Source organism: Syngnathus leptorhynchus, chromosome 7 (assembly GCF_054491065.1).
Source record: "Syngnathus leptorhynchus isolate UIUO chromosome 7, UIUO_Slep, whole genome shotgun sequence".
NCBI lineage: Eukaryota > Metazoa > Chordata > Actinopteri > Syngnathiformes > Syngnathidae > Syngnathus > Syngnathus leptorhynchus.
The window spans coordinates 12,963,702-12,977,187 of NC_141201.1; the positions used below are offsets into that span (position 1 = coordinate 12,963,702).

At 43.6% G+C, this 13,486-nt stretch overlaps 1 protein-coding gene across 6 annotated transcripts in view; it reads left to right on the plus strand.

Annotated features, from left to right (window-relative positions):
• The window catches only part of cuedc1b (CUE domain containing 1b), a 35,718-nt gene that overhangs the window by 6,154 nt on the left and 16,078 nt on the right, over positions 1-13,486 (plus strand). For 5 of the 6 annotated variants that reach the window (XR_015066733.1, XR_015066735.1, XR_015066732.1 and 2 more), the window contains exons 2-5: positions 709-1,162; positions 3,689-3,819; positions 10,559-10,688; positions 11,199-11,460. Coding sequence is in view for 1 of the 6 variants with exons in the window: in XM_085916892.1 (XP_085773018.1) it covers positions 863-1,162; positions 3,689-3,819; positions 10,559-10,688; positions 11,199-11,460 (823 nt within the window). In the remaining 5 variants the exon portion in view is untranslated. Of the gene's footprint in view, positions 1-708; positions 1,163-3,480; positions 3,600-3,688; positions 3,820-10,558; positions 10,689-11,198; positions 11,461-13,486 lie in introns of all 6 variants that reach the window. The other variant, XR_015066736.1, reaches the window with a different exon arrangement.

The following is a 13,486-nucleotide window of genomic DNA, read 5'->3' on the forward strand; positions in this document are numbered from 1 at the left end:
ACTTTAATTATTTTCTGTATAAAAATTATATTTGGTGTTCAAAAAATATTTTTTCAAACTTGTCTTGAAAAAGAGGGGGTCGTCTTATTTTCGGGCCAATACGGTATATGAATTTTAAGATCGTCTGGAGCACACACGCGCACAGACATTGAAAAAGAGGGGGTTGTCTTAATTTCGGACCAATACGATATATGAATTTTAAGATCGTCTGGAGCACACACGCGCACAGACACACACCATGTGTGTCCGCCCCCACTAGTCCAAACGCAGTATTGAGTTAAGCAGGAAATTCACCTGTTCCCATCTGTTAGAGGGGCCAGCCATTTTGCCACTTGCTGTAGACTGAAAATGACATCACAGTTGGCTGTAATTTGAAACCTGGCGACTGTGGTGTAATTTTCAGTCAACAGCAAGTGGCAAAATGTACCCCCCCCCCCCGAAGATGGATAAAAACAAATTCATGTTCCACAAATGAAACAATCAGAACACTGATTTTCGACTAGTTGGGCTGCACAGTTCTTCAATAACGGCTTATAACTCTCGACTGTCTGCAAGCAATCAGAAACAAGGAAGCTGTGAAATTTGTGCCTGGGACTTCTCGACTATCAGGCTAACCTATGCTCATCATAGGTTATAAAATACAATATTATAAAAGTGTCTGATTATCTCATACCAGATTGAGCTAACACATTTTTTTTTCTGTTATAGGTCTTAAAACCTAAAACAGGCTTTACATGTACTCCTCACACTCCAGGATTCTGTGTGCCATGCTAGAGCCAATTGAATCCATCTGTGCTACTTGAGGAACGTTGACAGATCACGCACATACTTTACTGTTTACGAGGTTGGTGAGAACTTGACAATGACCAGCCTGTTCAGGCGAAGCAGTAGTAATGGAGGATCTAGAAGCACTGGAGGAAGTGATGGACAGGGCAATCTTAACAACAGCAGACCCAACCGCCAAGTCCGCCGACTGGAGTTCAACCAGGCAATGGAGGACTTCAAGATCATGTTTCCCACAATGGATTATGGAGTAATCGAATGTGTTTTACGTTCCAATAATGGTGCTGTGGATTCCACCATTGACCAGCTTCTACAGATGAGCATTGATGGACAGACTACAGATGATAGCTCAGACTCTGATGACAGCATCCCACCAGAGGTCAGTGGAAAGTGTCCAAAGCTGTCAATGTATAATAAATCTTATTTTACTAAATTGTCATGTCTTGTGCAGTGGATGTGCAAATCAAGATGACCTGTGTCAAATCCTGCACTTATCTAATGTAAGCGACCGGCTCTCCATTTAAAGGGTAAAATTCTGTCCTATAGCCTCGCTGCTCTAACGCAGCACTCAAGGGGAGACGAGAGTTTATGTAAGCCGGTACGGAAAGAAGATTCGTTCTGAGTCTAACCGCTGTTTACGCAACCAACCTATAGTTAGATTAATTCCGTCTTTTTCGGACGCCAGTACCGTTAAAATCAACAGACCCCTGTGTTGAGTAACTACCTGGTAGAGACACGGGATCAAATTGATCGCGGCCGTTTTATCGGCTCTCTTTCCTATAAGATTTGGGGCTCTTGTAACCGCTCGGAATAGTTTTAGCTGTCTTTGGTAAGACCGCAGGGATTCGTTCATTTCCACTAGCGTGCACCTACGCTAGGTGAGTTTAAGATAACTATTTGGAACCAGATCTGAAACTTCCTGATGTTAAGGATTAAAGCTGTCTTCAATTTAAAAAGAACTGAACGGTTTACAGTATGACTATGATAGAGAAACTAAAGAGATTTAAAGCATAAAAGATAAAAAGAATCATTAATCAAAATTAAATGATTATAAAGTAGAAATTTAATGAATAAGCAAGAAAAAGAATGACAAGTCTCAATTGTTCAAACAACCAACAATAATTCCACTCACCAATCTCAATAGAGCGAAAATTATTTAGTCTCGAAGTTCTCTCGATTGCAAAACTCTCAAATAGTAAAAAAGGGGAAGAGGCAAGAGGTCTAAAATGCTGTTTAGTGGAAAAGTCGAGTGATCAGTTCTCCTTGTGCCAAAAATCCAAATTCTGTTTAAAAGAACAGTCTGGCCTAAAGAAAGAAGAGGACGACGCTCTAAAAATGGCTCCTCTCTGCTGCACCGAGGTCCACATCTCCTAGTCTGTCTTTAATCTTAAAATCTGACTAAATCCAATTCGAAGACTCTAGAAATTCATTTTAGTAGATTTTGGTCTAATCTCAAAACGAATGAAAAATCTATCTTCGTCTAATCGGCGTCCTCAGCCCACGGGCAGCAGCCAACTCCTGACGGGGAGAGCCCACCAGGCGAGAGAGAGCGCTGTTCTTTGTCAGAACGAACCTTTTATACCAGTTCAGTACGTCGGTCCAATGCCAGCTTGGTCACGTATCAGTTTTTTCCATGACGTCATATATTGTTCTCAGATGACCCAAATGCTTCTACAATAGACTGCACCTGCATCTCGGCCGATCTCAACCGGATTCAACCAGATGAGGTGACCAAAGGGTCAGGTCTGCATGAGTCATCCGCAGTAGTATACCAAGTGGCATCACAGTTAACGTTACATTTGCCCGGGCTTCGACCAGATGAACGTGATCTCAGGTCACGCTCATGCGTGGGACCCAAGCCTTTCCACCACACAGCATCACCATTCCCCCTGCCACCTCCTTATCTTCGCTCACATTTATACATTCATGTGTAAATGGTACATCAATATTACATACATGTTGGATATTGATTACACATCGTGACAATAATAACACATACTTTCTTTCACAATAGTCAACTTAACACATAATCATAACTATGATCGTGGGTTCTCCCAGTTTAGCAGATTAAAACACTCAAGCAGCTTCAAAACGTATTTTGACAAGCTGGTGACCTCTAGGTCAAGCCCAAGCCTGGGATCGCAGTCTTCCACCAACAGAATCCGTCAACCCCTTGTCGTTACTCAACTCTTAATACATTCATGTGTAAATGAAACATCAGTGCTATGTTGCTGCTCAAGTTGCTACTAACTATATAATATGGCAAAGCAGAATAAAATAAAGTATATTGCAGCTTACTCTAACTGCGATTAACATGTCTAATACTCATCACCTAACCATGAGCCTGGGCTTCTCTAGTTAGCAAATTAAAATACTCAAACAGTTTCAAAGTATATCATAGCAAAACAAAATAATATAAAATATTATTCAATATTTAATATAATATTTTATTATATAACATAATCTAAAATTGTGTGTTGCTGTGTTTCAGAACAAGTCTTCATCTAGTCGATGATTTTTTAAACTATTGATTTACTATGTTAGGTTAATCTGACTTTGGCACCATCTTCTGGTAAAATTTGGAACGGGAATGGAGGTTGACTAGTTCAATCAACAAACCCCCCTTTACCAGTTTAACGATAGTTAATTTTGAAGAACTAACTTTTAAGTAACCCTTACTCAGACCCCCTCCTTCAGGTCTCCCGTCAAGCTTTATCACCGTCTTCTGGTGGAATTTGGAATTTCATTCGAGCCAATTCGTCTGGGCCAAATCCAACACACCTTCGCGCACCATCTGATACCATCCTATCCACCATGTAACTTGACACCTGGAAAGATTAAATGGAAACAAAATAGGACAGGCTTTACTTGAACCATGCATTGTGACAATTGTATTTCCCCTCAGATTCTGGAGAGAACACTTGAACCAGACAGTTCAGATGAGGAACCACCGCCAATCTACTCACCACCAACATATGATATGCACATTTTTGATAGTAAATACTACCCAGAAGCCCCACCAAAACCGCCACCAAGGTAAGTTTGGTTCAAAAATGTATTTGCCTTGAAAACCTTTGCAGCTCCATCTGGTGACCGACCATTCAATCTCAATCAACGGAATCAGCTGTTTGTTTTTTTCCTCATCAATATTAAGACCTTTTAGCCTTAGCCTAAATCCATATTTCAAGTGAGTCTTCTGGTATTGTCTGTGAAATGCACCTTTCTTTTCCTCTTGGACGTCGGCTCTTGAGTTCCTTATATATCGAAATCGCTAAAGACTCAAATAAGTGCTTCTGTATTAGAGGACACGTTGTATAGGGTTGGCCGGAAGTGCATTACAGATAAATTGGGAGAAAATAATACAGAATAACGTCGCCAGCCACTTAAGACTAGAAATGACGGAGGACGTCGCTGCACAAGTCATCTGAGAGAGGGGCCAATAATATTAAAAGTATATTAGTGATATCATAAATATTTAACAAAACAACTTTTATTCCCACAATGGCGAAATCTGCATTGCTTTAGCAGCAGTAGTGGTTATGGAAAATAGAAAAATAGCACGCCAGAGAAGATTTACCATACATACATCTGCAAATTATGTTACTTTGAGTGTTAATTTTCACATTTAAGATTTATTAATCCCATTTAATGAATTTGCTTTCTCAACTATCATTGAAAACAACATTGGTAAAGGCCAAATAATCTATGGCTACAGGAATTTGAATGTACGTATTATAGAAAATTAAACTGAAAGCTAGTTTCACAATGTTTTCATATCAAATATCATCAGTATTATTTTCATTTGCACTATTTTACACTATGAAGTGGTAACTTTTAATTCTGATTTGAAATTTGCAGAATAAATGTTCTAATAATTCACATTTGTTTTATTGCTATGTAGTTTATCAATTTAGATTATTTAATGTACCGTATTTTTCGGACTAAAAGTCGAAATATAGGTCGCATTAGCCATAAAATGCACAATAACGTGAAAAAACCCCATATATAAGTCGCGCCGGAGTATAGGTCGCATTTTGGGGGAAATTTATTTGACAAAATCCAACACCAAGAACAGACATGAACGAGCAACAACAGGCTAAATGATAGGTATGCCAACGTCACATAAACACAAACGAAGAGCTGAGAACGGGCCTGACGTAACATTCAGTTATTCTAATCACTATTACTTAAATAACACGTTTATCAAACCATCTGTGTCACTCCAATTCATTAAATCCATCGATCGTCCTTTATGTAAACAATGCCGCCTATGCGCCGCTGACGTCGGACTCGTAAGTTGGATTTCTAATTATTCCACAGACCCATATAACGACATATAAAGTATATTTCAAATAACTATCATATTACAACAATATTATTAAACCATCTGTGTGACTCCAAATCATTAAATCCATAGATCAAATTCTTCGTCCTTTGTCAACAACGCTGCGCGTGCGCCGCACAGATCTAGTATATAACTATATTGTAGCGTTAAAGTACAAGCAAAGACGTGGGTTTGATAAACGGCTCTTTATTTAACAAAACGAGAGTTCAATGAGGCAACAACTACTCAACTGAAACGAGAGAAACATACAAGTTGCTACACAAAATAAAATATATCAAATAACTATAACATAAATAGTTCACCGCCGCACTGCCCCAAGCACTGGCGTCGACTTCCAGGCGTGCGGCGGCATGGTCTTCCATCTCCGGAGGTGGCATTTTCAGCCACGGAGGTGGAAGAGAGCTCCGTAGAATAGGACTGGGCGTGCGTAAAAGCCATGTCCGAGCCCCATCTACCGTCCCTGGACAGCCACCCGGCTGAGCGCCGGCCCCCGACTTCCATCCATGGAAATGAAAGAAAGCTCCCGTCGAGAAGGACCGGGCGTGCGTAAAAGCCATAATAGTTTTTCAAACCTTCTGTGTCACTCCAAATCATTAAATCCTTCAAACTCTTCGTTCTCCGTGTCACTTACAAACAAAGGCGCTAATGATGCCGGTAGTACGTGGGGCCCTTCGTCATCTTCGTCATCCCGTGATCGAATCTTTGTCCTTTATGTAAACAACCGGCACGGCCCTGACGTCACTTGAAATTCAAATTACAGCAATTCCTTGCTACATCGCGGTTCGTTTATCGCGGTTTTCCCTTTTTTTTTTTAAGTCGCCCCCCCCACCCAAACTAAGAAAAATAATGCAATTTATAGTCCGAAAATTATGGTAGTATAAAATTAACCACATATTCAGAAAATATTCATTTAATATTGTTAAAAATATTTTTACTCTTATTTTATATTGTGATATGTACTGTTACAGTGAAGAGATGTAATCCGATACTGTGATGCATCGTGACTGGAAGAACAGTTCAGTGCTCTTCCACTCGAGGACAGAAGGCACATAATTAATGTATAAAAATTTTTGTGCCATTTTTGTTTGGTCATGTGACGTGCGAGACTTCGTAATCTAAAATATGCACATTACCTAAATAAAAGTTAGAAAACACTGTTATTGGCCAAGTGTTGTTGCCATTTATTTGCATTTTAAAATGATCAAGGTGTTACGCAGCATTGATTTTGAAATTGATGGATTGTATTTGTTGATTTCTACCTAAAGAATCGCAATGTAGCTCAGTTTAAGTACCCCAACTGTACAACATTTGCAGTTTGAGCCATCACCAGGTTTATTGGTTTAGCAAGCAAACGATCTACACGTGTGAGCGTCAGGCATTCAAGATGGCTGTATTTATATTGTGCATATCATACACAAGGCCAGAAGTCATATAAGGTCATATAATTAAAAATCCAACATTTAAAGGATAAGTCAACCCCAAAATGTTCTTTGTAATAATGTTATGTACAGGAATATGAATTAAACAGGTAAAGTCGACCTGTTTTTCCAAGTTAGCCATTTTGCAACTTGCACTCAACTAATGATGACATCACAGTTGCATGGTCTGAGATAACAACCAATCACGGCTCAGCTTCAGGAAACATGTGGAGCTAGAGGGATGTAATTGAGTGAATCTAGTAGCTTTTTAAAATATCTTTTAGCCTTGGCTAATACATAAACTGGATTTTTTTTTCTTTGATTTGTGTGGCCTGGTCCATTGTGGCCCCGCGGACCAGTACTTTGTGGTTTTGAGACCACTGATACAGGGTTATGTTGTACGGTTAACTCACACGAAGCTATAAATGGTGCAGCAACGAATGCAGACAGAGCGTATAGTAACAACGGCATGTACCGTATTGGCCCGAATATAAGACGGCCCCGATTATAAGACGACCCCCTCTTTTTCAAGACTCAAGTTTGAAAAAAGACTTTTTTAACACCAAATTTATTTTTTATCCAGAAAATGATTACATCTGAAACAAATGATTATAACAATATATTCGAAAGAAAAAGCATGTTATTTTGCCTCATTCAAATCATGCAAAACTGTCTATCACATCTTAGTATCTGAACATTTTAATATGTAAACTAAAGTGTAATCACATTTGTAAATGAATGGGTTCTGGTTTTTTAAATGTAAATAAACCAATCTAATGTGATAAAACAACAAAATTGCAATAACTGCATTAACCATCAACGTGAAGTCTAACTGTAGTCTTGAAACAAATCTGAAGAAGGAAAAACATTGCACTAAAATAATGCAAACTGCTACCGCTATTGTTGGTGAGCCTGAGGACTCTATAGAGCAGGGGTGGGCAATTCCGGTCCTCGAGGGCCGGTGTCCTGCATGTTTTCTATGTCATCCTGTTGCAACACACCCTTTTCCGACCGAGGACCATGGACTTGGATTTGGAGGTGCTGACCCTCATCCCGACCGCTTCACACTCGGCTGCGAACCGCTCCAGTGAGAGCTGGAGATCACGGCCTGAAGAAGCCAACAGCACCACATCATCTGTAAAAAGCAGACGCGATGCTGAGGTCCCCAAACCGGACCCCCTCAACGCCTCGGCTGCGCCTAGAAATTCTGTCCATAAAAATTATGAACAGAATCGGTGACAAAGGGCAGCCTTGGCGAAGTCCAACCCTCACTGGGAACGAATCCAACTCACTGCCGGAAATGCGGACCAAACTCTGGCATCGGTGATACAGGGACCGAACCGCCCTTATCAGTTGGCTCGGCACCCCGTACTCCCGAAGCACCCTCCACAGAACCTCCCGAGGGACACGGTCGAACGCCTTCTCCAAGTCCACAAAACACATGTGGACTGGTTGGGCGAACTCCCATGCACCCTCAAGGATCCTGCCGAGGGTGTAGAGCTGGTCCACTGTTCCACGGCCAGGACGAAAGCCACACTGCTCCTCCTGAATCCGAGGCTCGACCTCCCGACGGATCCTCCTCTCCAGCACCCCTGAATAGACCTTACCAGGGAGGCTGAGGAATGTGATTCCCCTGTAATTGGAACACACCCTCCGGTCCCCCTTCTTAAAGAGGGGAACCACCACCCCAGCCTGCCAATCCAGAGGCACCGTCCCCGATGTCCACGCAATGCTGTAGAGGCGTGTCAGCCATGACAGCCCCACAACATCCAGAGCCTTTAAGAACTCCGGGCAGATCTCATCCACCCCCGGGGCCTTGGCACCGAGGAGTTTTTTAACTACCTCAGTGACTTCGACCTCCGAGATCGGAGAGTCCGCCTCAGTCTTCAGGCCCTGCTTCCACAATGGAAGGCGTGTCGGTGGAATTGAGGTCTTCGAAGTATTCCCCCCACCGACTCACGACATCCCGAGTCAAGGTCAGCAGCACACCATCTCCACTGTAAACAGTGTTGACCGTGCACTACTTCCCCCTCCTGAGACGCCGGATGGTGGACCAGAATTTCCTCGAAGCCGTCCGGAAGTCATTCTCCATGGCCTCGCCAAACTCCTCTCACGCCCGGGTTTTTGCCTCAGCATCCGCCGAAGCCGCGTTCCGCTTGGCCATCCGACCTGTCAGCTGCGGCCCTATAGGACTCCTTCTTCAGCTTGACAGCATCCCTTACCGCCGGTGTCCACCAGCGGGTTCGGGGGTTGCCGCCACGACAGGCACCAACAACCTTACGGCCACAGCTCCGGTCGGCTGCCTCAACAATGGAGGCGCGAAACATGGTCCACTCGGACTCAATGTCCCCTGCCTCCCCCGGGACGTGGGAAAAGTTCTGCCGGAGGTGGGAGTTGAAGCTCTTCCTGACAGGGGATTCTGCCAGACGTTCCCAGCAGACCCTCACATAGCGTTTGGGTCTGCCAGGTCGGACCGGTATCTTCCCCCACTATCGGAGCCAACCAACCACCAGGTGGTGATCAGTTGACAGCTCTGCCTCTCTCTTCACCCGAGTGTCCAAAACATGCGGCCGCAAATCCGATGACACGACTACAAAGTCGATCAACAAACTGCGGCCTAGGGTGTCCTGGTGCCAAGTGCACACATGGACACCCTTATGCTTGAACATGGTGTTCATTATAGAAAATCTGTGTCGAGCACAGAAGTCCAATAATAGAACACCGCTCGGGTTCAGATCGGGGCGGCCGTTCCTCCCAATCACGCCCTTCCAGGTCTCACTGTCATTGCCCACGTGAGCATTGAAGTCACCCAGTAGAACGATGGAGTCCCCAGAAGGAGCGCTCTCCAGCACTTCCTCCAGGGACCCTAAGAAGGGTGGGTACTCTGAGCTGCAGTTCGGTGCATAGACACAAACAGCAGTCGGGACCCGTCCCCCCACCCGAAAGCGGAGGGAGGCTACCCTCTCGCTCACCGGGGTGAACCCCAGTGTGCAGGCGCCCAGTCGGGGGGCAATAAGTATGCCAACACCTGCTCGACGCCTCTCACCATGGGCAACTCCAGAGTGGAAGAGAGTCTAGCCCCTTTCGAGAGGGCTTGTACCAAAGCCCAAATTATCTGTGGAGGCAAGTCAGACTATGTCTAGTCGGAACCTTTCTGCCTCACAAACCAGCTCGGGCTCCTTTCCAGCCAGAGAGGTGACATTCCATGTCCCCAGAGCCAGCCTCTGCAGTCGGGGATCGGACCGCCAAGGGCCCCCCCTTTGGCCGCCGTCCAGCTCACTTTGCACCCGACCCCGTTGGCCCCTCCTACAGGTGGTGAGCCCATGGGAAGGGGGACCCACGTTTTCTTTTTGAGTTATGCCCAGCCGGACCCCATGGGCGAAGGCCCGGCCACCAGGCGCTCGCCTTTGAGCCCCACCTCCAGGCCTGGCTCCAGAGAGGGGTCCCGGTGACCCGCGTCCGGGCGAGGGAAAACTAGGTCCATATATTTTATTCGTCATAAGGGGTCTTCTGAGCCGTGCTTTGTCTGGCCCCTCACCAAGGACCCTTCTGCCATGGGTGACCCTACCAGGGGCATGAAGCCCCAGACAACATGGCTCCTAGGATCATAGGGGCACGCAAACCCCTCCACCACGATAAGGTGACGACTGACGGAGGGGTGATGCTGGTCAGATTTGGAAAAAATCTGAATTGAGCTGTTCAAACAGTAAAATAAATCTGGTACCGGTTGAATACTGGCAAAAGAAAATATAAGATCTGATTGTATAATGTACAATGTAGAAGAGTGCTATTAATTTTAATAAATTTGGGGTTGGGGGGGCAGATTAATGACATTTCTATTAATTTCAGTGGAGAAAGTTAATTTTAGAGATGAGGTCATGGAGCGACTAAAACTCATACATCAAGATACCACTATTTATGAGTAACTAATAGGAAATAATGTTTATTTTACCATAATATAACATGTTGTTCTTGAGCGCCTCTCTTGTCTTGCTACATCATCTCCCTTTAGATTTGAAGCCCAACAGCAACTTTCAGGTCCCAAGCAGGTAAAAAACTTCAGTAATTGGAACCCTCCATTTCTTGGAAATCTCCCAGATGATTTCCTTAGGATCCTGCCTCAGCAATTAGAAAGTATAAAGGTAAGTAAAACAAAGCTTGGAACATATGATAAAATTTGCTCATAGGACATGCACAGCCTGTCATCTAAGTTAGCCTCATTAGTTTTGGAAATTCTCATCAAATCGTCTTGTGCTGAGTAATGAGGGCAGTGGTAACAACTGTAACAACATGGTGGTTGTGTTGGCTGCTAAATGATATCTTAGTAGACAGTTAAACAGTTGTGAACATTTCATTCCACTCACAGGTGGATTTCTGTCACTCCCGGCCGGCATATGGCTCTTGGTTCCAACGACCGGAATCATATTGTTGTCCAGCACTTTTTTTATTTCACCACATGCATTGTGTGTGTGCGTGTTATTACAAAAATATATTTGGTTCACGTTCATCCGGGTGATGTAGTAAGTAGGTCCTCGACCCCGATTTGCTGTTGCTGTCGTGTCACACCTAAACAGTTCTCCTCGTGCATGTGTATATGTGGTTTCTCAACAATTTGAACATCCTTTATAACGTATACCGTGTCTTTTTCACAGAGTACTCAGGCTGAGCTTTCCCAGCTTGGAACATCACCATCCTCATCTTCAGTCTCTTTGAGTAAAAGGACACGCCAGTCAAGTTCTCAGTCTAGAATTGAAGGCACAACTCGTGGTCCAGGTGTGACGGCAATAGCTACAGAGCAAGACAAGAAATTGAAGCAGTATCTGGAAGATGAGCGCATTGCGCTTTTTCTACAGAACGAGGAGTTCATGAGAGAACTGCAGCGAAACCGGGAGTTTCTTGTTGCCTTAGAGAGAGGTAGTCTTTTTATTGACAGCATCACCACACTACTCACATTTCAGCAAGTATTTTTTGTATTCTTTCAAAGTGACAATACTATAGAAATTAAATTTGTCTATACAGTGGAGCCTCATTTTTCGACCACAATCCATTCCAGAAGGCTGTTCGAGAAGTGAATCGTTCGAATTCCGAATCATGTTTTCCCATTACAATTAATAGAAAAACATTTAATCCATTCCAAGCAAAAAATAAATAAAAACGCCTTTTTAAGCATTTTTTCATTTGCACATTTTTGTCCGATCGTGCAACTGCAGCGCACCGCCGAACGTGCAACCGTAGCGCGTCGCCGACCGTGCAACTAAACCTCACTGGTCGCATTATTGTGACAGAGCTGTCGCTGAAATTTAGAAAATATTTTTAAAGTCCTGATGTACTTTCCAAAATTTAAGTGGACCTCAGTGCGCAGGGAGCTTGAGTTTGTCCGATCGCACAACTGCAGCGCACCGCCAAACGCGCAACCGTAGCGCGCTGCCGACCGCGCAACTGCACCGCGCTGGTTGCATTATTGTGACAGAGCGGTCGCTAAAATTTAGAAAATATTTTTAAAGTCCTGATGTACTTTCCAAAATTTAAGTGGACCTCAGTGCGCAGGGAGCTTAATTTGGTCCGATCGCGCAACCGTAGCACGCCGGGCGCTCACTGTAGTATTGCTTTAGGAGCGTCTTTGTGTTTTTGGATGGCTTAACTGCTCCCACTCGCTTCCTTTGGAGGCATGATTAGAGTTGATGCAATCTTTAGAGTAACGAGAATTCAATAACGGAGTCAGTTGGCATGCGGGTCCTCTCGGGTCATCTTGCGAGGTTCAACAACCGAATTTCGGCCGACATCCGAAGCAAAAAATCTCGAATTTCTTGTTCAAATACCGATTTGTTCGAGAACCGGGACGTTGGAAAACCGAGGCTCCACTGTAACTTAATACACGTTACCGTGTGGGGTTGAGCATTAAGTCTGGAGAACAGACTGGGCCTAACTTCTGATTCTTCTGGAATCGTTCACATTTCAAAATTTCAATTCCTGGTTTCGAAGTCTTTTTTGCCGAATACCAACAAAGAAGATCCGTGTGTGTGTGTTTGTGTGTCTGTGTGTGTGCGTGCATGCGCGTGTGCACGTGTACTTCTGCCTTGTTACATAGTGGAGAAAATTTGTGTTCGGACATCCTTGGTCTAAACTACTATGCAGGCTTTTTTTTTTTAGCCTACCCCATAAATTAATAATGTTTTTTTCCCTCTTCTTGGTCTAAAAAAGTAACCAACACAGATTGCCATAATTTTTTTTCTTGATTTCGTTGTGTTTCTTAAAGCTAGACAGTTGCTATTTGAAATGACTAGTTTTGTGTCATGTCGTTGATCTTGCTTTTATTTCTACAAAATTAAACAACTGAAGAAACATCAATCTAATTCCATAATTATGGAAGAGGTTGTAGTCTAGCCGAGATGTAATGAAGTCATGTATTCCTGTTTCTAAGTGCTGTTGAGAAAGAAAGGGCTTTACCTTACCTTAAAATGAAAGAGGCTGGATGTAACAACAGCACTGATTCAACTTAAAATCACTGTACAATTTCAAACACAAGTTTGAGAGTATTGGCTTACTCCAGGGGGCCTAGGACAACAGGATAGGATTTACTCAGGCCACTGGGACAGTAAGCCATTTTTTTTCTTTTTTTTAATTGAACTTTTCGCTCAGCGGCAATGTCATCTGCATCACAGTGAAAGGAAATGCCATGTTTTCATGAAGCAGAATACCATGAAAACAGCAATGGCTTCGGGATAGAACCCTGTGGAGCAGCATACGACAGAGGGGTCGAGCAAAACTTAAAGCTACCCAGGCTAACACAAAAGTACTGCCAGCCAAATAGGATTTAAACCACTCTAGAGCGCTACCAGTGATGCCAACCTGGTGCTGCAAACAAGCCAGCGAAATACTGTGGTACACCGTATTGAATGCTGCAGTTAGAGACAACAAAACTAGACACACATCGTCAGTG